The sequence below is a fragment of the Lutra lutra genome, chromosome 16 (assembly GCF_902655055.1).
Source record: "Lutra lutra chromosome 16, mLutLut1.2, whole genome shotgun sequence".
Taxonomy (NCBI): domain Eukaryota; kingdom Metazoa; phylum Chordata; class Mammalia; order Carnivora; family Mustelidae; genus Lutra; species Lutra lutra.
The window spans coordinates 22,082,223-22,105,317 of NC_062293.1; the positions used below are offsets into that span (position 1 = coordinate 22,082,223).

Below are 23,095 nucleotides of genomic sequence, written 5' to 3' on the forward strand. Positions count from 1 at the left end.
GTCTACTAGCAGTCACTTGAACCTTGTATATAGTGGACAATAGTGGCCTGTGAACATGGAACTTGTCACCTTTGAGTGCCCACCCTCATCTTCTCAGTGGGCGTATGCTGGTGATGTCATTTACGGTGAATCTGATAGAAGCAGGAATAGGGACAGTGTCTCTCTTTCAGTGGGTTGAGGAAGGCCTCTTGAAGGAGTTGAGGTTTTTGAGAGCTGCAGAAACTTTAATTGTCAGTATTCGATCCTGTCAACTGTGTGACCCTAGTCTGAACTTTATCTTTCTTCTTTCCCTCTAGATGGTGTCCTACTCCTCTGTCCTCACAGCTATCAGTAAGGTATGACCGCAGCCACTCACGAGCTAGGTGGAGGGCAGGAGGCGGAGAGATGGTAGTCCCAGATGGGACCCCGCCTCCTTGACTGCTCTGTGCGAGCTCAGACTGGACTGGCAGCACATGGTGCCTCTAGCTGGCAGTGCCGCGTTCCGTTGGAGGGAGGGGGATCCCGGGAATTGGGGGCTGGCAATTAGGAGCTGCTTTCTGATGCTGAAAGAATGCTGAGTCTGAAACCTGAGGTTGGAGGATAGAGGAGCAGGCATCCTGAATATGCCATCTGCCTCATGTGTGAGACCAGGGTTGACTGGGATGTTCTGTAGCATTGTTGCTGTTCTTTCCACAGTTTGATGACTTTTCCCGGGACTTGTGTGTCCAGGCTTTGCTGGATATCATGGACATGTTTTGTGATCGACTGAGGTAACGGCCGGGCTCAGAATCTTCCAGCATTATCTTAGTGTCAGGGAGAAGTTCCTAGCCCACAGACTGACACCAGCTTGATGGGGTCCTGCACTTCTTCCCACTTGCCCATCCGCACCCACCCATCCTGTTCCTTTTCTACTTAGTGCCCTAGGACAAAAGGCCTTTTCTTTCTTTGGAGCGGCTCATTTGAAATCTTGTCCAGTGGATGCCGACAGGGCTGTCTTCCCTAGAACTTTGCTAGCTTCCCAGCTCTCTTCCCTAGTAGGGGTGTGCCAGGCACTCTGGGGAACATTGGTGTGGGTCATATTTCAGCCTTTGGAGCCAAGACAGATTTTGCATCCTTTCCCGGTAGCTGTCATGGCAAAGCCGAGGAGTGCATCGGGCTGTGCCGGGCCCTTCTCAGCGCCCTCCACTGGCTGCTGCGCTGCACTGCAGCCTCTGCGGAGCGGCTCCGGGAGGGGCTGGAGGCCGGCTCTCCAGCCTCGGGGGAGAAGCAGCTTGCCATGTGCCTGCTGCGCCTGGAGAAGACCCTCAGCAGCACCAAGAACCGGGCCCTGCTCCACATCGCCAAACTAGAGGAGGCCTGTATGTCCCCTTGGTTCCCCTGAGCCCCTCCTGCCACTGTTCCCATAGCTGGTTCTTTAATTGAGAGGGGAGAGGCAGGATGCCATCCCACTTCTTTCCAGGAGGATCTGAAATCATCCCACTTCCTTTTTTTTCTCCCCATAAGCATTGCATACATCCCAGGGACTTGGGCAGGGTGGCACCCGAGCCAATCAACCAACAGGTATTTACTGAGCATTATTGTATGCCCAGCACTGTGCCAGGTGCTGGGGGCGGGGGGTGGGGGGCTACCAAAGGAGCATGTGGCAGGGTCCCTGCCCTCAGCAAGCATACATGCTAGTGGGGAGCAAGGCCAGGATGTAATATACATGGAAGAAATTAGAGGACGAGAGAAGCACACCATCCATCCTTGTGTTTGTCTCCACACTACTCATCTGAAAGCACATGACTCTTGTGTTCGAGTGTTGCCTAACATGGCCCTTTAAACACGGTACCTGTCTGCTCTCAGGCCTGTTGGATCATGCACCTCTTGACTCAAGCACAGATGTGAAATAGTGGAACCCTGCAGAGCCTGAGAGGAGACAGATCACCTGGTGGGAGGGGAGACTTTGGTGTTTCTGGATGTGGGGCCCAAGGCCACAGTCTTGTAGTGGCTTGAGACCACCTAAGGATCTCTTATTCTCCAGTAACAAGAATGCTAGAGTGGGTCACACCCAGGTCTTCAGGACCTGTTTAGAGAATTTGTTATTAAGATTCATATATTTGTTGGTTCTCAAAGTGTGTTTTATTGCCTGTCAGAAAGTCTAGAGAGATGACCCCTCCATGAGAACGGGCTGTGTTGACAGTGTCTTACCTATCTTGAGCCCTTGACAAATGTTTAGTGGCTTGAAAAGTAAATGAATATTTAACTTAATTTTAATGGATCTCAGGTCTTATCTTTTTGTTTCCCCATGCCACATGGAGGCTAACGGGCTAGTTGGTGCCAGTATCCACCATTTGACCCTCTGGAGTTGTAACTAGGACAAGTGATACATAATTAAGTGTGAATTAATGCGGTATAGACCATGAGCTCAAGCATTTGGGAGGAGAGATCAGTGGGTTGGACCAGCTGGGTGAGTTGTCGAAGGATCTGGGCTTGAACAAAGGCTTGAGGAGAGTGAGTTTGAGAGGTGGTGATGAGCCAGGCGGGGGCACCTGCAGAGGGGTTGGGCAGTGAGAGCAGAGGCCTCGGCAGGGGGGAGCCCAGGAGGCTGGTTAGGGATCTAGCTCAACGGCAGTAGAAAGTGGGGCCCACTTGCCAGGGTGGCCACTCCTGATGTGATTTGGGGCCACCTCCTTTTCCAGCCACTGGAACCCCGCTGTGCCTCTCTCTGCCACTACCTATGTTAGGCCGTACCTAGGCTCTCAGTTCGGCCGCTTGCATCCCCTGCTAGAAGGCAAGCCTCTGGGGATGGTTTCTAGGGTCTTCACTGTTGGTGCTCACCCCCCTTCTAGAAACAGTGCATGCTGCCCTCAGGCCCCTGGCCTCCATGTCATCCTCAGGGGAAGCCTCCGTATGTGGTTTTGAGGGCCCACAGGGGCCAAAGTTGAGGAGCTCAGGGCCAGTGTCTTCCTCTCCTCTGTTTCCCATCGTGGGTCTGCCTTTCCTCCACCAGCCTCCTGGACTGCCATTGAGCATTCTCTCTTGAAGCTTGGGGAGATCCTGGCCAGTCTCAGCAACCCCCAGCTCCGGAGCCAGGCTGAGCAGTGTGGCACGCTCATTAGGAGGTACCGGGCTTCCAGGATCATTGGGGTGGAGGGAGAGAGGAAAGGCCCTGGGTGTGGGTGGGGAGTTGTGGCCCCTGGCCTCCACCCCTCTGCTCTCACCTACCCTCTACCTCTTCCTGGCTCCCTACACTGTGCCCTGTGTATCTGTTCCCTTCAGCATCCCCACGATGCTGGCTGTACACTCGGAGCAGCTGCACAAGACGGGCTACCCCACAGTCCATGCGGTGGTCCTGCTCGAGGGCACCATGAACCTGACAGGCGAGACACAGCCCCTGGTGGAACAGCTGATGATGGTGAAGCGCATGCAGGTGGGTGGCCCAGAGCTGCTGCTCTGTCCACATGGTGGGCTGGCCACGTGGGGCTGTGGAGAGGAGTCTTCTGGTACTTCCTAGGAGAAAGGGGGTTTCTCCTGACTCAAGGTGGAAAGTGGATCCCTGTCGTGCATGGTGTTGGCATTTCACATGACATCCCTGCTCCTCACCCTGGAGTGGGGCAGCACCTGTCCTGCATGGCCTCTGAGCTCGCCTGACCAGCCCCCACCTTGCCCCCACCCTGGGGCCTTCAGAAGATGAAGGGGGATGGGCGCCCTCTTAGGCTTCACTCTCGCGTCATCCCACAGCATATTCCCACCCCACTTTTTGTCCTGGAAATCTGGAAGGCTTGCTTCGTGGGGCTTATCGAGTCTCCCGAGGGTACAGAGGAGCTCAAGTGGACAGCTTTCACCTTCCTCAAGGTACCTGGGAGGTGGGAGCAAGAGAGGACCCAGTCTAGAAATGGTTCTCAGGAAAAGCAGCGACACCCAGGATCTTTGTCCTGCATTTCTCCCCACCGGCATTGTCCGCCACCTGCCAGGTCCCCAGCGCAAATTCCCATCGAGTCTTTCTCTGAAAGTCCCAGAGCTATATTTAGCCGACTTGGCAGGCGCCTGCCATCGCTGAGCACACAGGTGCCATTTGGCTCTGTCATCAGCCAGACTGGCGCAGGGCAGTTATGGGCCAAGAGAAGTGGCCCCGGTCCTTGAATCAGGGTTCCCAGGGCTTATGGCGATTGCTTGTGGAACCAGAAGAAGTGAGGGGTCCCTGTAACTTGTAGGCATCGGGCGCCGGACACTTGGAGGCCTATCAGCTTTCTGATTTGGCCCTCAGAGTGCTTTCCTTTTTGGGGTGGAAGGGTTCCTGTCTCTCTGCTCGGAGCAGGGAGATGGAGGGGATGCCTTCAGTTCTGGCGGAAAGAGAAGAAATCGATCTTCCTGTTTCTTCTCTTGCCTCACTCTCTAGATCCCACAGGTGTTGGTGAAGTTAAAGAAATACTGTCACGGGGACAAGGTAAGTTGGGGAAATGAGATGGGCGGGGGGCGTGGGAGTTGGTAAATCCTTCTTTTCACGAGGGCACGGGAGAAATGGGGTCAAGGGAAGGGTCCGATTGGTGTCCTTGCACCCGGGGGCAGGCTGGAGGCTTGAGCACACCTGAGCATCTGCATGTATCCATGCGTGCCCCTGCTGTCCACATGGAGGCAGCCAGACCACACAGGACGGGAGGTGCCCCGGGTGCCCAGGGCCAGCGTAGAGCACTGGTCCTCTACACTCCTCCCTGTCCTGTCACTGCAAGCCGGTAGTGGCTGTGACCGGCTTGTCGCGCTTTATATCTAGCGGGGTGTCCCCGTGAGCCTGCATCACAAGCTGTGGGTGGAGCGGAGGGCCTAGAAGCCAGATGGCAGCTCCTGGCTCTTTGCAGGACTTTACCGAGGACGTCAGCTGTGCTTTCGAGTTCCTGCTGAAGCTCACACCCTTGCTGGACAAAGCTGACCAGCGCTGCAAGTACGACTCCCCTGCTCACCCCCTCCTACTGGAAGGTGCTCTGGGCTCTCCTCCTGCTCTGTGCTAGACGGCCCTCAGCGGACGGGCACCTGGTTCATTCCCCTTGGCAGGGGCAGGAGGCAGCAGCCCGTCTGCCATCCCTCAGGCACTTAAAGCATTCTTCTGTCCTGAAGGAGGGAGGACACCATGCAGGGGCCTATTGTTCCACCCCTCAGGAATCCCTGCCGTGTGCCCCGACCCCTCATTATCTTTTTCCCTCACAGCTGTGACTGTACAAAATTCCTACTCCAAGAATGTAGCAAGCAGGGGCTTCTGTCTGAAGCCAGTGTGACCAACCTCATGGCCAAGCGGTAAGCATGAGCTCCCTCGGGCTGGCCGAGGCTCCGCTTGCCCTCCTTCCCTCGCATCCAGTGTGGACTGCTGGGTGCCTTCCCCGCTGTCCAGGTGCCTGGGGCCATGCCTAGGGTTACCAGGAACAGCAGACACTGGTTTCTGCACACCAGGGTTCTGCACCCTTGGGTGCTACACTTGAGGTAAAAAGGGTGCTACACCCTTTTTAGGAAAAAGAGGAAAAAGAGGGTGCTATACCCTCTTTTGTGAGCAAAGTAAAAATCCTAAATCTTCTTTTAATCTCAAGTGGACTTTCAAAATTGAGGTAATGATCAGTGACAGACTGAAGCAGGTGTGCTTTCATAAACATCACCCCAACCCCAGAGGTTCTCCTGTGCGCCCCACCCTTCCTCCCTGGCCTCTGCTTCTGGAGCCGGACCAGGGAGCACGTCAGGAACTAATCTCTGTGTCTTTTCCCTTCTCTTGGCCAATGGCTCGTGGCCACAGCGCAGCAGACCGGGAGCATGCACCCCAGCTGAAATCAGGAGAAAATGCCAACATCCAGCCCAATCCTGGGCTCATCCTCCGGGCAGAGCCCACTGTCACAAATATCCTCAAGGTGCGTGTGCCCTTCCCTTGCCTCCAGTCTCATCTCTTCCCTTTTTCCTCTTTTGGCTCTACTTTCAGAGAAATAAACCGAGGCCATAGAGCTCTTTGTCTTCTGGCTTTTGTATGTAGTTACTTTGGAAGTAGAGAAACAGGCAAGGCAGGGAAGCCGCCATTGAAAACTCCTCTTTGTTGAGCATTACTTGGAAGGCAGGTCCTGTGGTTGGGCCTTTCACCTGCTCCCACAGAAGCAGTGGAGACTCTCACCCTCCCCACCCTCACTGCCGCGATCGCAGTTTAATTAAGAAGGATGGATCAGAGAGCGAGGATAGATTTGGGGAACGGTTTTCCAGATTGGAGTCAGAAAGATGTAGAATGAATTGCAGGTTGTGGTATGCCATTTAATGGAGACGTGCAGAGAGGGAAGCTGCGGTTAGGCTGTATCTGGGGAGGTCTTCAGTTGTTCTTCAGGACTTGATTTCCTGTCGTGTCCCCAGACGATGGATGCAGACCACTCCAAGTCCCCAGAGGGCCTGCTAGGAGTCCTGGGCCACATGCTGTCTGGGAAGAGTCTGGATCTGCTGCTGGCCGCCGCCGCTGCCACTGGGAAGCTTAAATCCTTCGCCCGGAAATTCATCAAGTAAGGAAGTCTGAGCCCTGGCCAGGGTCAGGGAGGCAGGCCTGAAGGAAGAGGTAGCAGAATGGGGCAAGGCACTGGGGTCTGGGTTTCCCTGGAGATGCCCAGAGCAAGCCAGAGGATCCCACTTGGAGATGCTGGGGGAAGGGCCAGGTCCCTGGATGTCAAGCCCTTTTTTCTTTGCAGCTGAGCATGAAGTAGAGGTGTTTGATGAGATGAGAGGCATTGATTGGTGGATGTGGAGGGATTTGGGTGCTCCCCGTTGTTAATAAGGGGCTCTCAAACACTGTCGACTTTTTTGTTTGACCTGGAATTTGATATGTAGAACTTTGTTCCATCCAGTGAGCCATTCTCTGGGCCTTGGAATGTATGTATATATATATATATATATATATATATATATATTTTTTTTTTTTTTTAAGATTTTATTTATTTATTTGACAGAGATCACAAGTAGACGGAGAGGCTGGCAGAGAGAGAGAGAGAGGGAAGCAGGCTCCCCGCTGAGCAGAGAGCCCGATGCAGGACTCGATCCCAGGACCCTGAGATCATGACCTGAGCCGAAGGCAGCGGCTTAACCCACTGAGCCACCCAGGCGCCCTATTTTTTTAAGATTTTAAAGTAATATCTGCACCTATCATTGGGCTCAAACTCATAGCCCTGAGACTAAGAGTAACATACTCTACTGACCAAGCCAGCCAGGTGCTCTGCCTTGGAAATCTTTTAAAAACAGCGTTCTTTTCTGTGTAGCGGTGGTGTTCTTTTTAAGTTTAACCCCTAATTCAGACTCTAGTGACTGCCTTTCTGGACAGGTATAGCCCCCTGACCCCTTGCCCTGCTAGCTGTGACCTCTTTTCCTCCCCCAGTTTGAATGAATTCACAACACACGGCAATGAAGAACTCGGTAAGTCAGCTCTGTGCACCCCCAGATTCAGCACTGTGGGAGGGGTGGTGGGGAGAGAGAACAGGGGAGGGCAGAGGGCCATTGCTTCTCCTGGGGAGGCTGTTTTCTCCCCCGAGCAATGACTGGCTGAAGCTTTTGGGGAGCCTTGAAAGAGGGGAATGCTGGGAAAAGGATTCTTCCAAAACCACTTCTGTCTCTTACCCTCCCCCTTTATGATTTGGTTGGCTACCGGCAAGAAGGAGGGTATCAGGAGTCTTTGATTCCAAGGAAGGGATGATGTTCTAATTGAGACTCAAGAAAAGGATTCTGAGCTTCAGAGCTTTGAAGGAGCCACTTGGTCACTGACCTTCCTTGAGGCAAATCCTGATCCCCTGATTCAGACCAGGGCTCTGGGCCCTGTTACGGGCCGTGGGGTCAGCCTTCTTGTTCTCCGTAGCCAAAGCAGCCTCCGTTCGCGCCTTGCTCTTCGACATCTCCTTCCTCATGTTGTGCCACGTGGCTCAGACCTATGGTTCAGAGGTGAGTGAGAGGAGACCATTCAGGTTTAGGGGTACCAGGATTAGGGGTGGGAAGAAGGGGAAGGAAATGACCAATAACTTGACACACACACCCCCAGTAGCTTGTCTCCCAAGCTGCTTAGTCTGGCTGCAGAACGCAGGTGCCCCCACCGCTGGCAGGTCCATGGGTGCCCCATGGGTCACAACCACACTCACCACTAGGTGGCAGCATAGCCCCTGTCTTTCTCCCTTTGACCAGTTTGTCTTTAGTTCTTCAAGCTGGAAAGTAAAGGAATGGGACCGGAAACTGAAGCACAGGGCACTGGCTGCTGACGCTCTCTTCCTTTCCTAGGTGATTCTGTCTGAGTCAAGCACAGGAGCACAGGTGCCCTTCTTTGAGACGTGGATGCAGACTTGCATGCCCGAGGAGGGCAAAATCCTGAACCCTGACCACCCCTGCTTCTGGCCTGACTCCACCAAAGTGGAGTCTTTGGTGGCCTTGCTCAACAACTCCTCGGAGATGAAGCTGGTGTCAGTGGCTGGGTGCCTGCTCCAAGGGTGGCGGTGGGGGCAGGCTAAGACCCTTTCCCTCAGCCCATCCCACACTCCCCCATAGTGATTTTTCTCCCACTCCCACCCCCTTGTAGGCAGATGAAGTGGCACGAAGCCTGTCTAAGCATTTCAGCGGCCATCTTGGAGATCCTCAATGCCTGGGAGAATGGGGTACTGGCCTTCGAGTCCATCCAGGTAACCCCACCTTTCCAGCAGCCTTCTCTCTTCCCTGAGACACAGAGCCAGTGTTCGATAGCTTGGTACACTTTATAAGAACAAGAAGACCCTTTAATCTAGGAGCTCATTCTTGGATGTTGATCTTCCTTGTAATCATAGGCTTAGCTACTCCCTCCCACCCAGGTAACTTGGGGAAGAGCATATTTGTGGTGAGAATAGGTGGGGGATGCGGTCCAGGACTCCACCTGCTAAGCTTAGCTGCCCACAGAGGCCGGGGAAAGTGATGGTCAGGAAGGGGGCGATAGTGGCCTCAGTCACCCCTTCCCCTCCCCCAGAAAATCACAGATAACATCAAGGGGAAGGTGTGCAGTCTGGCAGTGTGTGCTGTGGCTTGGCTTGTGGCCCACGTACGGATGCTGGGGCTGGATGAGCGCGAGAAGTCGCTACAGATGATCCGCCAGCTGGCAGGGCCGCTGTACAGTGAGAACACACTGCAGTTCTACAACGAGAGGTCAGTAGCTCCGCGTGCCCTCCCTCCTGGAACGCTGTTGGTCTGCCGTGAGAAGGCAGCACCTCCAGTAGCCAGTATCCCCCTCTGCTCTTAATGTCCCCAAACGTGCTGCTTGCTCACTCACTCGCAGTCTCATTTCCATGTTTGTGCACTGACTCAGTGACACTGAGTGTGTGTCTCTGTGCCAGGACTGTTTATGACCCAACACCTGCTGTGTCCCAGAAGCACAGACCCCGAATCGCTATGATTCCGATCTTCAGAGAGCCCAAGTTCCGGAGAACTAGCTTACCAGGAGAACAGAGTGGTTGTCTTTGCTATGGCGTGGTCTAGGCACTAGGAGCCCATCGAACCATGACCCAGGGGCCTAACCCCCCCTTGTCATCCTCCCACCTGCCTCTCTTTTGTGACATTTTGCTGCCTTGGCTTTTCAGAGGCTTGGCAGACCTCCCTGGCGGCTTCATCTGTGTTGAGTTCAATGGTATTGGTTCGTTCCCCCGTCCATTAATTTTCTTTTTTAAATTCTGGTAAAAAAAAAAAAATACATAGCTTTTACTATCTTAGTTCGGTATATAGTCCAGTGGCATGAGGTATTCGCTTCATTGTGAAACAAATCTCCAGAACCTTTTTATCTTGTAAATCTGAGACTTTGTACCTATTAAGTAACAACTCACCCGTTTCCCCCTTCCCTTAGCTTCTGGTAACCACCATTCTACTTTCTGCTTCTGTGAATTTGACTGCTTTAGATAGCCCACGCAAGTGGAATCCTTTAGTGTTTGTCTTGCTGTGCCTGGTGTGTTTCACTTCGCATCATGTTCCCAGGGTTCATCCATGTCATAGCCTGGGTCAGAATCCCCTTCAGAATAATACTCCGTTGTACATATGCGCCACATTATCCATTCCTCGGTGGATGGACACTTGGGTGGTTTCTCCCTCTTGGCTGCTGTGAATAGCGCTGCCATGCAGTGGGCATGCGCGCGACCAGTGAGCTAGGCCAGAGGACGCACTGGGTAGCCATCGAGGTGCCTTAGAGAGGAGAAGGGGGCACATCGTGCTGAGATATGGTTGGAGAGGGTCTGTGAGGCTGTGACCTTTTTCCTCACCTCCTCCCTTCTTCCTTCAAATCCTTCTTCCCACAAGTAACGGAGGGTTGGCTATGACAGAACCCGTGCTAAGCTCCCTGACTTCTCCTGGGGTGAGGAATAGTGGGGAATCTGTGGGTACTCGTGCAGGTGGAAAAAGTGGCGCTGAAAGTCACAGCAGCTTTCCCAGAGCCACCCAGCGTTCCAGGAACAGTGAGTGCTCACACCCGGATCTGAGTGCTAACTCAGTCAAAGACTGCTCGTGAGAAAATTCCTGGATATACGCTTCTATTTGCCCAGCTATCAAAGGCCGGGAAGAGTCTTGTGGGGCAGCCCTTGGGCCCCTGTCCTGGAAGTAACAGTTTACTTTGGGAAGAGGCCAGGGCTGGGCGGGGACCCCCCAGCACTCAGCCCACAGGGAAGTGATTATATTTATTTATGTCCAGGGATTGGCAGGGCTTAGGTCTGGGGGATGGGGGGAAGTTGGAGACAGTGAGAGAAAAAATATGAACATATCGTTGGAATAACCTAGGGGAGGAGAGCAAACTGCTTCCTTGGCTTAGGCTTTGTGCCCAGCAGGTGAGAGGCCTGCCAGAGCAGGACTGGTAGGGTCAGGTCTGCTAGGGTCTTGTGACTTCCTTTTGTTTCCTCCCTCTGTGAAGAACGGGGTTAATTCCCCAGGAATATTTCCGTAACTTGAGTTCTGGGAAAGGTCTGACCTGGGTGTTTGCTGCACTCTTGAACCTGGTATGGCCTGAACCCGAACATCAAGTCCTGTCCCTATCTCCTAGGGTGGTGATCATGAGCTCGATCCTGGAGCACATGTGTGCTGACGTGCTGCAGCAGACGGCCACCCAGATCAAGTTCCCGTCCACGGGTGTGGACACAATGCCCTACTGGAACCTGCTGCCCCCCAAGCGACCCATCAAGGAGGTGCTAACGGACATATTCGCCAAGGTGCTGGAGAAGGGGTGGGTGGACAGCCGCTCCATCCACATCTTTGACACCCTGCTTCACATGGGAGGCGTCTACTGGTTCTGCAGCAACCTCATTAAGGTACCTGAGGGCCAGACCCCCACACCCCCTCAGACTCAGGGAGACAGCTGAGAAAATAACCCCTAGCCTGGTCCGCGGGGCTCGGTCTCGGGGCTCCTGGACTCTGAGGGGAGCCGCCTGCTCTGGGGAACGCTGGCTGGAGGCCGTTCGGAGTGAGGGATGGAGCCCTGGGAAGCCCGTGGCAGGAGCCTTCAGCTCCTGAATCGCCCCGCCCTGCCGTCCAGGAGCTGCTGAAGGAGACGCGGAAGGAGCACACGCTGCGGGCAGTGGAGCTGCTCTACTCTATCTTCTGTCTGGACATGCAGCAGGTGACCCTGGTCCTGCTGGGCCACATCCTGCCGGGGCTGCTCACCGATTCCTCCAAGTGGCACAGTCTCATGGACCCCCCCGGCACCGCGCTGGCCAAGTAGGGTTCTCTCGGAGCCTCGGGTCCCCACGGCACACAGCTGGCTGCCCCTCACCTCGGGCTGCCCAGGGAGGCTGGGCTGTGGGGACGCCCTGTCTGCCAGGGCCTTTCTGGGGCCCTCTGACTTTACCCTCTTTCCCTGGAACCCTTTGCCAGGCTAGCCGTCTGGTGTGCCCTGAGTTCCTATTCCTCCCATAAGGGACAGGCGTCCTCCCGCCAAAAGAAGAGACACCGTGAAGACATCGAGGTAGGGGACCCCTCCATTCACTTGTTGATGTGCTCAACAGACATTTCCTGAGGCTTTTGGGGTCAGAGACTCCTTCCCAGGCAGCGGCCCCGCCCCTGGATGGCTTTGTTGGGGCTCCCCTGGCCGAGCATCTCCAGGGGTGACTGTGTGAGGGGGACTCTCACTGGGGTTGTGGGTGGGTGGGGGAAGCTGGGCTTACTGGGGCTGCCCACTGAGGCCTGTGGGGAGCTGACTCTTCCCCACCCGTCTGAACTCCAGCTCTCCTCCATGATAATGGGAGATTTGTGGGCCTAGGAGTCGGTAATAGTGCCTCTCTTGCTCTCCAGGATTATATCAGTCTCTTCCCCTTGGATGACATGCAGCCCTCAAAGCTGATGCGACTGCTGAGCTCCAATGAGGAAGATGCCAACATCCTCTCGAGTCCCAGTGAGCATGCGGACTGGGCTGGGTGGGCTCCTCCTTTCCCGGGAACTCACTCCCGCCTGGGAGAGCTGCTTGGTATAGAACCTGGCTGCCGGCATCTTTGCTGGTTGGAGAGAATGCGCTGGGAGTTTGTCCCGTCCACCCCCCCCCCCCCACTGCTGCTCTGTTCTCTGCCTGTGGAGAGACTGGAGAGGTGGCTGGGGACCTCCCCCGCAAAGACTGAAGCTCTTCCGTCCAGACCACAGCCCAGCCCTGGACACACCATTGTCCCTTCCCTCCCCTTTACTCACCACAAGTGAGTTCACTACCTCAGGCACAGTCTGTGCCTTTGACTCACCAGCTCTGGCCTTCCTTCCCCTGAAACGGGCCCTGAGGCTGGGGGCTGGATCTGCTCCCCACTCTTCCTGCTTGAAGAGCACCTCTGGCTCCCCTTGTTCTCATTACCTCTCCCTGCCAAGGGCTTCTTCTGTGGCATTTAATTTTTCCTGTTTCCAGAAATTTCTCTTGAGTCTAGAAGTTTCTCTAAGGCCTTTTAGGCATTAAGGTGCCAGTTAATGACAGCTGTGCAGTTGAGTAGAGGAGAGATGCTAGTCTGGCACCCAGACCTTATGACCTTTGGCTGATTACTCAACAAATCCCAGTCTCGGTTTCTTTTATGAAGTTGGAGTGTGAGGGTTGTGCGGCCTGATCTTTGTGTAGCCCACAGATTGGCACTTGGCAGTGCTCACCAAGTGTTCTCTCTCATCTCCCACTGAGATTTCTGTGACTCTGGATCCGGGACCTTCCCTGGGTTGACCCTCCACACCTGACGGGTGAGGGCGTCCCCTGGGAAGGGGGTTTTGAAGGTAGGGGACCTTTGCCTAAGGCTCCCTCCACTTGACCCCACAGCCGACCGCTCCATGAGCAGCTCCCTGTCAGCCTCCCAGCTGCACACGGTTAACATGAGAGACCCGCTGAACCGAGTCCTGGGTGAGTCACCCACTGCCCTCCGGCCTGGGGGGCTGCAGCCTTGCCAGCCAGAGGAGGACCTCCTGGTACCTCTTTACCCGTTAGTGTCCCTGTCTCGTGCCTCTATCTCTCCAGCCACTGGCTTTCCTGTCGCCCCCAGGCTCCAGTTGGGTCCCTCTCCCCACCCCTGCTTGCTTTCCTTTCACACTTCCCTCTTTTTGACCCCCTCACCCCCATTTGAGGGGCACCCTGAGGGCTTCTTTCTTTTCACTTTTCGGTGCCACCACCTCCCAGCCTAACATCTTCTCAGACCCTTCTCACGGAGTGCTCCCTCTCCCCCCGACCTCTGCTTCTGCGCAGCCAACCTCTTCCTGCTCATCTCGTCCATCCTGGGCTCGCGGACCGCGGGCCCGCACACTCAGTTTGTGCAGTGGTTCATGGAGGAGTGTGTGGATTGCCTGGAGCAGGGCAGCCGAGGCAGCATCCTGCAGTTCATGCCCTTCACCACCGTGAGTGCTTCGCCCCCAGGCTCAGGTGGGGGCGGCAGGTCTTAGGGGGGCCTGGGTGCGGGGGCAGCCCTCAGAGTAGGAGGGCCTCCTTCCTCCCGGGACCTGGCGGCCCCCAGCAGGCTGCCCCTGCAAGCGGCCATTTGTCTGTCTGCGGCAGGTATCAGAACTGGTGAAGGTGTCAGCCATGTCCAGCCCCAAGGTGGTTCTGGCCATCACGGACCTCAGTCTGTCCCTGGGCCGCCAGGTGGCTGCCAAGGCCATTGCTGCGCTCTGATAGGCTGGGGGGTACCCGCAGGGGCCGTGTGGGGGACCACAGCCCCAGGCGCCTGACGAGGGAACAGTGAGGAAAGATGAGACAGCATTGCTCATCTCCATGTGATGTAAGAGCCCTATGTCATTTCCAGATCATTCCCCTATCCTGACATCTGACCTCTAAGACGTCTCCCAGTTTCTTTCATAATTTCCTCTGCCCTCTGCCAGCACTAAGGACTGTGTGCAGCCTGGCTGTTAGCCCGGGGCCCTCAGCACCCCACACCCCTCCCCCTTCCGACAGTAGATGTACCTCTGGGAACTTTGCAGGTGCAGAGTGTGTATATTTATATTTTTGTAACACAGGGAAGTTTCTCTCAGCTCATTTGTTAATAAAGATCTTTGTGGGTCCCTGTGTGAGTCCCAAGTGGTGTCAGTGCCCGAGGCCCATGGAGGCAGTGAACGTCTTCTCTTTGGAAGCCTGTGTGCTTGGCCGAGGAAGAGGCTTGGTCCTGTGGCTGAGGAGGGCTGGGCTCAGGTTCCTGTGTCTGTCCACTCAACAGGGAAAGCGCTTCCCCTCCTCGGACCAGCATCAGGCAGTAAGGACTCAACTCTCGCGCGCCACCTAACCCCACACCCCAAAGTCAGACTTGACTCTGAGAAGGGAGAGGTTTTGGCAAAAGGCCCCGGCTGGTGCTGGGGTAGGGTGGCCTGTCCTTCTGACGCTCTCCCACTAGACTTAACCCCACCCAGAGCCTGACTGTCTCAATCTGACCTGTCTCTGTCCAGAAGAGGACTGGGCGATGAGGGGCAGGATTGGTTTAACCCTTGCTTGTCTTCACACATCTCCAAGCCCCAACTTCTTCAGAACCATGCAGCGGGGGGCGGGGAGGGGGTGGGCGGCTCTGAGCCACGCAGCTGGGGATTCTGGTCCTCTCAGCCAGACCTTCCTCTCTAAAGAGCCAGATGGAGGGGGGAAGTGGGAGGGCCTGGGGAGCCCAGGGGAAGCCTTGAGATGCTTGACTGGGGACCGGCGGGCCATCTGGACTTTCCCGGGTCTGGTGGAGGCACCCTCGATCTACAGTTGCATCTTAGGCTGAGGACACGGAGAGGAGTACTTCTGGACTGTGGTGTGAAAGCAGCCCTCTGCGCTCTGCTTCTCTCTCACCCACACCTGTCCCCGGGCCCTGGGAGCTCAGGCTCGGCCCCTGAGGCCCAGACCAGCAGGAGAGCGGCGGCTGGCCTGAGGTTGCTGTTGCTCCCTGCCCAATCAGAAGCAGAGCTTGAGGGAGACAAGTGCAGGGCCAGGAATTTGAGTGCTGACCTAAGTTGGCATCTTGAACTCAGCTCCTGATCTATAAAGGGCACTTCTCATTCTATCTCCATGGGCAAGTGTGAGTGCGGATGGGCTGGAGTTTATGGGAGATAGCAGACATTAAATCCCCCTTGCTTCAGTGTCTGAGTCTGGACTCCTAAGACCCCCAACCCCATGTTCTCCTCTCCCAGTATGGTGGCCCATCCGCCTCCTGTCTTCCCACTAGACTGCGTCTTGGTGAGGGCAGGGACCTTGCCTGCCTTGTCCACTTCGGTGTCCCTAGCACTTAGCCCAGTGCCTGCAGAGTAGGTACAAGAGAGACCCGTGCTAAGGGCGTGAGTGTTCATGAGCTAGAGGACTGCCCCCTTCCTCCCTGCACCTCCTCTTTCCGTCCCTCTGGCCTCATTCACCATTCGACTCCCCGCTTCCCCACCCCTGGCTGGGCACCAGCTGGACTCAAGAAGGAGGAAAGGCTTTTATTGGAGACAAACAAGATATTTTATTATCAGAGTTTGGCTACAGTGAGAAAGTGGGGGCAGAGGTGGAAGGTGAGTTGAGCATTCTTCTCACCTACCCCGTCACATAACCTTCCACATCTCCTCCAACACTCCCAGTCCCACCACCCCCTCCAGCAAGGGCAATACAGGAGCCTCTGCCCAGCCCTTGAAGGGTCAGAATCCTGACCCTGTTGAGGGTGGGGCAGGTGTCAGGAGCCTGTCATTGTTGCTCTAGGGCATCCAGAAAGCTGAGGAACGGCAACAATGCCCAGGCTCCCCATACAGGAAGTCAAAATATTACCAAAAACATCTTAAAAACTAGATTCCCCAGCAAATTCGTGGGACCTCAGGGTCAAATCTCCCTGCTCTGGCCGCCTCCTGCGAGGCCTAATGCCCGTGGGGAAGGGGACAGACAGGAGGAGAAGCAAGACCTGGCCCACTGGGCATGTGCAAGCCGAGCTGGTGAGGCCAGATCGAGGGGGGAACCCAGGAGGGGAACACTGCTGTTTAAATATTAAACAGGGTTTTCTTGTCTCCCACATGGGAGACTTCCTGATGCTCCCAGGGGTCTTAAGGTGGGTACCCTTGGGGTAAGGAGTTCACTGGGGTTCTTCCCAGTGCCCACCACAGAGCCAGGCCAGGGAGCAGTCACAGGAGTCAATACGTGGTATTTACCTAGCTACCTCCCAGTCCAGGGGACAGGAAGACGGGCTTTTCTCCCTGCTACAAGCAGAACGGACTCAGAGACAGCAGGAAGGACCCAAGAGTCCGGGGCTCCTTCCTGCTTTTTCTTGTCTTTAAATATTAGATTTAAATAAGCATAAATATTAAATAAAGATAAATACGCTGGTTGGGGAAGGTTTTGCTCAGGGTTTGGCAAAGGCGCGCAGAGCACGGTAGGCCAGCTCCAGGAAGCTCTGCAGGTTGGAGGCCACCAGGACCCCTCCGGCCCGGCGCTGGAAGGCCGAGGTGAAGGCTGGCATGGCGCCCTGGGTGGGTGGCACTGCCGGGGCCACCCCCAGCTCTTCCATCTGTGGGGGGAAGAAGAGATCAGCTAAGTGGGCATGATTAGCGAAAGAAATGCGAAGGGCTGCGGGGGTGTGCGGGATCAGACCACACGGTTGATGGGTGAATGGTGGAGGCTGGCCTTGAACCCAGGTCTACATCAGGGTCTGGCTCCCGCCCTCATCTAGGGAGAGTGAAGGGCTGGCAGCAAGAGGGGCCTGGAGTGGGAGTTCTCTCGCCCTGAGAAGCCTCCCACGCTGACCCCAAAGAACTGGGATCCTCAGGCTTGCAGCATGATCTCTGGGGACCAGCTCAGTCCAGGCCCCCAACCCTTGTGGCTCCCAGTGAGGCTCACCTCCCGCCAGAGGTTGATGGCGAAGTCGCCGATGTCCAGCTGCAGCGTTTCCAAGGCAGGGGTGAGCTCAGGGGGTAGCCCTGTCAGAGCCTGCAGGAGGCCCTGGTAGAGGGCGAGGCCGCTGTGGAGTTGACGCAGGCAGCCCGTCTGGGGGACAGAGTGGCAGAGTTAGGGGGTGCTGCCTGGGCGCTCCTTCCAAGGCCTGGAGGTCTAGAGAGACTTCCAGACCGTTCTTCCCTCCCTTCCACTCCCTCTACCCCTCCAGAAACTCACCAGCTGCAGGGCCTGGCTGGAGCAGCCACTCAGGGAAGGCTGGGGGATGCCCAAAGCGTGTCCGAGAAGCACCAGCTCCTCCGGGTGGCACAGCTTGTGGGAGGCGCACTGGGGATAGGAAGGATGCTGTGTGAGGGGGAACTGAGGGGCCAGGCTGCTCCTGTTTCCAAAGTCCTCCCCGTTTCTCCAAGGTCTTCTCCTCCCTCCCAGTCCTGCCAGGCCGCTCAGCCCCACTCTGCCCTCTATGGTGATCTAGAATCTGGGCCATCCAGGCACTGTCCTTGAGACACTTCCCAGCCAGCCTTCCGCAGCTCTACTCTCTTGACTCTCTTCTCCTTCCCCTAGGGTCTTTCCTTTGCCATGCCCCTCCCTGATGACGTCTTCTCACCATTCCCTTCCCTTCCCTTCAGCCCTTCCCCCTTCCTCCCTCCCTGCAGCTCTGCCCCCTTCTTTTCCTCCACTGGCCCTCTCCCAGCATCCATGTCCCCTGTCCCCTCGGCGCCTCTCACTCACCAGCCTCTCTTGCAGCACGGTGCTGTCAGCCTGCACCTTCCTCATTTGCTCTAAGCACTTGAGCAGGAAGCTCTGGGGCAGGGAGCTGGTAGGGCCCAGGGGGGCGGCTGCTTGAACCAGCCAGAGTGCCTCATACCACAGTAGCAGCTGCAGGGCTGAGAGCAGACAGGGGGTACTCAGGAGACAGGCGGTCCACTTCCACCTGGGGCCCCTCAGCCCCTCTGCCACTCCAGCGTCCCCCCACTCCCCCAGTGGCCGGGACACTCACCGGTCAGCTTCATGGGGCTCTGGGCAGCAGGCTCAGCCAAAGGTCTGGGTGGGTCTGTGGGCGCCAGGCTCTGGCAGGGACCAGCTTGCACAGGGCCTTTATACGGGAGCCCATGAGGCCTGGGAGGAAATTACCTGGTGCCGCGACTGAGGCTTAGTAATAACTTCCCAGGATTTATGCAAATTTGGTGTCCAGGACAATGCAGGGGGGCTGGGACAAGTAGCTGTTTGCGAAAGTTTTGTGAAATTGTGGAATCCCTGCTCTTTCTTTGACGTCTGGTCCCCCTCAAATGCTCTTCCTCCCCCCCAGCCCCACCCAGGCCCGAAATTGCCCCAGGGTGTTTGATCAGAACCGTTGAGGGAGGCTGTGCCTGCTGGTACCGTGAAGGCGGTGGCTGGAGGCTGGTCAGCCTGACCGGGTAGGAGGCTGGTCTCCAAGCGGCCCCTCCCTCCTTCCCTCCTGGCCAGAGGAAGGGGAGCATGCCCCCTTGCACTCTCCCAAACTACCTGCTCCCTAGACCCCGAATTTTGAGAGGGAAGAAGCTGGTTGCCCCCATTTCTTTTTTTTTTTAATTGAATCCTCCTTTTTTTAAAAAAAGATTTTATTTATTTATTTGACAGACAGGGATCACAAGTAGGCAGAGAGGCAGGCCGAGAGAGAGGGGGAAGCAGGCTCCCTGCTGAGGGGAGCCCCATGTGGGGCTGAGGCTGGATCCCAGGACCCTGGGATCATGACCTGAGCCAAAGGCAAAGGCTTTAACCCACTGAGCCACCCAGGTGCCCCTAGTTGTCTCCATTTCTCCCCTCCAAGCTCCCAGAAGGCTGCCTTCCCGAGTCCCCTCCTGAGGGGCCAGGGGCCTGAGGTAGGGACACTGGGGTCTTGCCTCCTGTTTCCACCCCATACATTGATGGGCAGCGTCCCAGGTTCCTGTCTTGAACTGGTTAGCTGGGAACTCCCCAATCCCCCCCGTGACTCATTCCTTTAAGCCCCCGGAATCCTGGCAGAAACCAGAGGAAACCGGATGTCTGTCCCAAATGAAGCAAGACCCTTGAGGCTCTGGGTCTTTTGGTTCACCTGACCTTGCCCTTCCTCCTCCTCCCGGGGTTCCTCTCCCTCCAATGGTGTCCCAGCGCTTTGGAGCTGGGGGAGGGTCTGTGACACGTGTCTTCCCTGGCCAAGTTGACCGCCTGCCAGAGTGTGTGCGGCCCTGAGGTGGAGAAGGGTTGGGGGTGAGAAAGAAGAAACTGCAAACAGCCTCAAATCCTAGAACCATGCAAGTCTTGGAATCTGGTCTACACCCCCTGAACCCAGCCAGAGAGGGATGGGCCTTGCCCAAGGTCAAGGAGAGCAGACTCAGTCTTAGGAGTTACAGCCTGGAAATTCGCCTCAGGCTTGAGGGTTTCCTACAGGCCACTGGGCCTGCCTAGCAATCCTTCGACCACACCCAAGGCTGTCACTTTCCGTCCCAATTTACCTCAGCTGGGAGCCAAGGAATCGACACCTTTTGATAAGGAGTGGGTGTGTCTGCCTGGGTGAGGCCATCTCTGGGGCACGGGTGCCCCCTGGTGGCCACAGCGGGCAGGGACTTCACCTGCTGATCTGTTCTCGTCTTGCCTCAGGTCCCCTGTCCCACCGGGTGGCGGGGGGCAGGGTTGGCCACTCCACCTCACGCAGGCTGGCCACCGTGCCTGCACTGAGGCCAGCCCTGCGTCCAGCTCTCCGGGAACACAGGGGTGGGTTTAGAACTGCGGAGGGCAGGAGATTAACTTTCACAAACATGTCCCTTCACCCTCCCTCAAAGAACCTCCAGAGGACTCCGCTGGCCCCAGACATTGTGCTGAGCACTCTCCACACATTATTGAGTGTATGACTTCCAGTGAGTCTATGAGGAAGGTGCTGGAACCACTTCCCATTTTACAGAAGATGAATCAAGAGTTGGATGCTCAACCGATGTATCCATCCAGGTGCCTCTTTGCCATTAAATCCCTTAATCAGTGTTTGGCCTGGCAGACCTAGACCCAGCTCTTATCAATTCACCTACAGTCCAAGTGCATAGGACATTTGGTTGAGAAAATACGTTAATTCTGACAAAGGTGGCCAGGATGGTGAGAGGACTCAGGATCAGAATTTGAAGAAAACAGGCTGTTCTGACTGGGGGAGCGAAGGAAGGGCTTGTTGCCTGGTCTCAAGGGCTGGAAGTGGGGCAGGGAGCGCAAGCCACAGCCAGCGAGTTTTCCTATCAACGGAAAGAAAGAGCTTTCCAGCAGTCAGAAGTGTGAGAAGATGGAGTGGGCTGCTTCCAGGGGGAGTGAGCCGCCCGTCCCGGGAAGCATTCTGGCCTCCATTCCATAGGGAAAGAATCCAAAAGTCAGCTGGTAATTATTGGACACCTCTTATATGTCAGGCACCTTCCATCACACTTGCGTCATTCATCCTCCAAACCGAGCGGAAGGATGTGGATCGCTCTCATTAGAGACAAAGGGCAGGTCAGTGAGGCGAAGGGTCTTGCTTCAGATCACAGAAGGAGTCGGTGGCCAGGCCAGGCGGGACGGAGAGTCCGGTTTCCCCAGCCTGCACCATCCCCATTACATTACCTTCCTATTCGGAGAGCCGCTCCTCCCAGAGGAGGGCTTTATCCACACTTCAGCCCTATGCATGGGATGATAAAGACCAGGTAGAGAACCAGGGCTTGTCACTAGCCAGGTCGCACAGGCTGAGCCAGACCAGAACAATCTTCTGGCAAAGGGCCTGGCTCTGGAGACCCCTGGCAGTCATTCCGCCTTCCAGCTTCCTGAAAGCTTTCCCAGGTGTTTCTCAATGGCCAGAACTGGCCCGAGACTTCCCCTCACGCTTCCTGTTTTCATCTGGTACAGGACCTGGAGCATCTCTCAAAGGGTTCTCGGGTGACTCATTTGTTGCAGACTCAGCCTGGGAGCCAAGATATGGACACCTCGTTGTCAAGAACGGGTTTTACATTTTTAAGTTGTTGGGGGGAAAATCAAAAGGATATTTCCTAACATGTAAACGTCATATGAAATTCAAACCCTGATGTTCTTAATTTGTTTACATATTGTTTACAGCCGCTTTCAAGAAGGGCAGAACTGAAATGAATAGTTGTGACAGACCATATGGCTCATGAGCCCTAAAAATGTGCCATCTGGCCCTTTGAGTAAAGTTTGCACATCACATCCACTGTCCCTGCATACCAGGAGAACACAGAGCTATTCTCTGGGGCCTTGTCTGTCAGAGCAAATCGATGCACACCAGTCAGGAAAGGGCTAAATAAATCAATGTCCACAGATGCCTCCACCTCAGCCCCTCATGGAATGAAAACTCCATGAGGAAAGGAATTAACTGGCTTTATTTGTGCTGTTTCAAAGTGCTTAGGACAGTGCTAGGAATGGTATCAACACGACTAGATCACAAAACCAAGATTGAGTGAAGAGAGCAAGTTACATTTATTTGATAGATACGTCATTTAAAAGATTTAAAAATGCAAAACACTACCATATTTTGCATAACACAAGGTATAAAGACAAACTGGAGGGCTACCCACTGAATTCATTGGAGTGGCTGCCTCTAGGGAAGGTAGGGAAGGGCCTGGGAAAGACCTGTGATGAGGTTTCTGAGCTATGATGGTTTTCTTCCGTTGAGAAAACTTGAAATGATAACTAAATGTCACCATTTATTAAACTTGGGTGGAAATATGTGGGGATTTGTTATGTTATTCTTCGTGCTTCTCTGTAGTTCTCTAAACAAAACAAAAAAACCAGAAGGTGGAGTGCATAGTGAACTCTGCGAGCATAAAAAGGACACTAAGCTTCTCCAGGAAGAGAAAACCAAGCCAATGGGAATGAATTACAAGAAACTTCCAGTGAGCAGACAGAAAAATAGTCCATAGATTCAAGGTGGGCAAGAACCAGGAAATCATGGCAAATGACCCCCAATTCTCTAGACCAGGGTGACACTCTCCAATCTGTTACCAACCAGGAGAGGGTCTAAGGCAATTTGGGCTGGGTGCTGATTGTAAGATTCATAACCTTGGGGCACCTGGCTGGCTCAGTTGGTAGAGCGTGTGACACTTGATCTTGGGGTTGTAGGTTTATGCCCTACATCGGGTGTAGAGATTACTTAAAAATAGTCTTTTTTTTTTTTCCCCTTTTTTTTAGAGACTGCATGTGCTCCAACAAGAACCTGGGGTCCGGGGTGGGGGCAGAGAGAGAGCGAATCTTCAGCAGGGTCCACGCCCAGTGCAGAGCCCAACAGAAGGCTCAGTCTCACAACCCTGAGATCATGACCCCCGCCGAAATCAAGAATCAGATGCTTAACCAACTGAGTCACCCAGAAAATATTTTTTTTTTTTTGAAGAGTTTCATTACCCTGAGAGGTGGCAGTAGCTTTTTAAAGCAAGTGGGCAATGCCCAGTCACTGTGACCATGGCTGGGATGGGATCAGGAACCAAAGCAAGGCCAGTCTAAAACATGCCTTTAGCGGAAATTAGGGATATTGGGGGATGAAAATCTTCAGTTGGTATGAACAGAGTGTACCTTTCCTAACAAACAAGACTTCATTGGACCCGGGGTATGAGGCATTGGGCAAAGGCCCGGGAGGACACAAACCGCCTCATGCTCTCTTAAGAATCTCCAAGCTGGGGCGCCTGGGTGGCTCAGTGGGTTAAAGCCTCTGCCTTCGGCTCAGGTCATGATCCCAGGGTCCTGGGATCGAGCCCCACATCGGGCTCTCTGCTCAACAGGGAGCCTGCTTCCCTTCCTCTCCCTCTGCCTGCCTCTCTGCCTACTCGTGATCTCTGTCTGTCAAATAAATAAATAAATAAAAAA

General features: G+C 55.0%; 2 protein-coding genes and 1 non-coding gene across 7 annotated transcripts in view; 2 read left to right on the plus strand and 1 right to left on the minus strand.

The window, feature by feature from the left end:
- Window positions 1–14,446, plus strand: part of MED24 (mediator complex subunit 24) — a 34,498-nt gene extending 20,052 nt beyond the window's left edge. For 3 of the 5 annotated variants that reach the window (XM_047709279.1, XM_047709278.1, XM_047709280.1), the window contains exons 4-27: window positions 297–335; window positions 676–749; window positions 1,105–1,337; window positions 1,483–1,539; window positions 2,972–3,083; window positions 3,241–3,391; window positions 3,703–3,816; window positions 4,361–4,408; window positions 4,818–4,900; window positions 5,164–5,250; window positions 5,738–5,849; window positions 6,334–6,476; window positions 7,340–7,377; window positions 7,814–7,896; window positions 8,227–8,405; window positions 8,522–8,621; window positions 8,939–9,114; window positions 10,985–11,249; window positions 11,474–11,655; window positions 11,812–11,902; window positions 12,229–12,328; window positions 13,214–13,294; window positions 13,634–13,782; window positions 13,940–14,446. In XM_047709279.1, the coding sequence (XP_047565235.1) occupies window positions 297–335; window positions 676–749; window positions 1,105–1,337; window positions 1,483–1,539; window positions 2,972–3,083; window positions 3,241–3,391; window positions 3,703–3,816; window positions 4,361–4,408; window positions 4,818–4,900; window positions 5,164–5,250; window positions 5,738–5,849; window positions 6,334–6,476; window positions 7,340–7,377; window positions 7,814–7,896; window positions 8,227–8,405; window positions 8,522–8,621; window positions 8,939–9,114; window positions 10,985–11,249; window positions 11,474–11,655; window positions 11,812–11,902; window positions 12,229–12,328; window positions 13,214–13,294; window positions 13,634–13,782; window positions 13,940–14,056 (2,814 nt within the window). In that variant the 3' untranslated portion in view covers window positions 14,057–14,446. The remainder of the gene's footprint in view (window positions 1–296; window positions 336–675; window positions 750–1,104; window positions 1,338–1,482; window positions 1,540–2,971; window positions 3,084–3,240; window positions 3,392–3,702; window positions 3,817–4,360; window positions 4,409–4,817; window positions 4,901–5,163; window positions 5,251–5,737; window positions 5,850–6,333; window positions 6,477–7,339; window positions 7,378–7,813; window positions 7,897–8,226; window positions 8,406–8,521; window positions 8,622–8,938; window positions 9,115–10,984; window positions 11,250–11,473; window positions 11,656–11,811; window positions 11,903–12,228; window positions 12,329–13,213; window positions 13,295–13,633; window positions 13,783–13,939) is intronic. The other 2 variants (XM_047709281.1, XM_047709282.1) reach the window with 2 other exon arrangements.
- On the plus strand, window positions 7,635–7,738 carry LOC125088266 (small nucleolar RNA SNORD124). The gene has a single exon (XR_007123662.1). It is a non-coding gene; the product is annotated as a small nucleolar RNA SNORD124 (small nucleolar RNA).
- Window positions 14,447–16,144: 1,698 nt separating the features above from the next.
- CSF3 (colony stimulating factor 3) lies at window positions 16,145–18,380 on the minus strand. Its single transcript, XM_047709285.1, has 5 exons — window positions 18,258–18,380; window positions 17,990–18,144; window positions 17,477–17,584; window positions 17,204–17,350; window positions 16,145–16,874 (listed from the first exon to the last, which is right to left on the minus strand). The coding sequence occupies exons 1-5, from the start codon at window positions 18,268–18,270 to the stop codon at window positions 16,710–16,712; spliced, it is 588 nt and encodes a 195-aa protein (XP_047565241.1). The 5' UTR covers window positions 18,271–18,380; the 3' UTR covers window positions 16,145–16,709.
- Window positions 18,381–23,095: the final 4,715 nt, after the last annotated feature.

Excerpts from the sequence above, each read along its gene's own strand:
- CSF3 (XM_047709285.1), bottom strand. Across the intron at positions 17,585-17,989 it reads CCGTGCTGCAAGAGAGGCTG|TGCGCCTCCCACAAGCTGTG; the intron begins GTGAGTGAGAGG and ends TCCTATCCCCAG. Across the intron at positions 17,351-17,476 it reads CCAGCCAGGCCCTGCAGCTG|ACGGGCTGCCTGCGTCAACT; the intron begins GTGAGTTTCTGG and ends TCTGTCCCCCAG.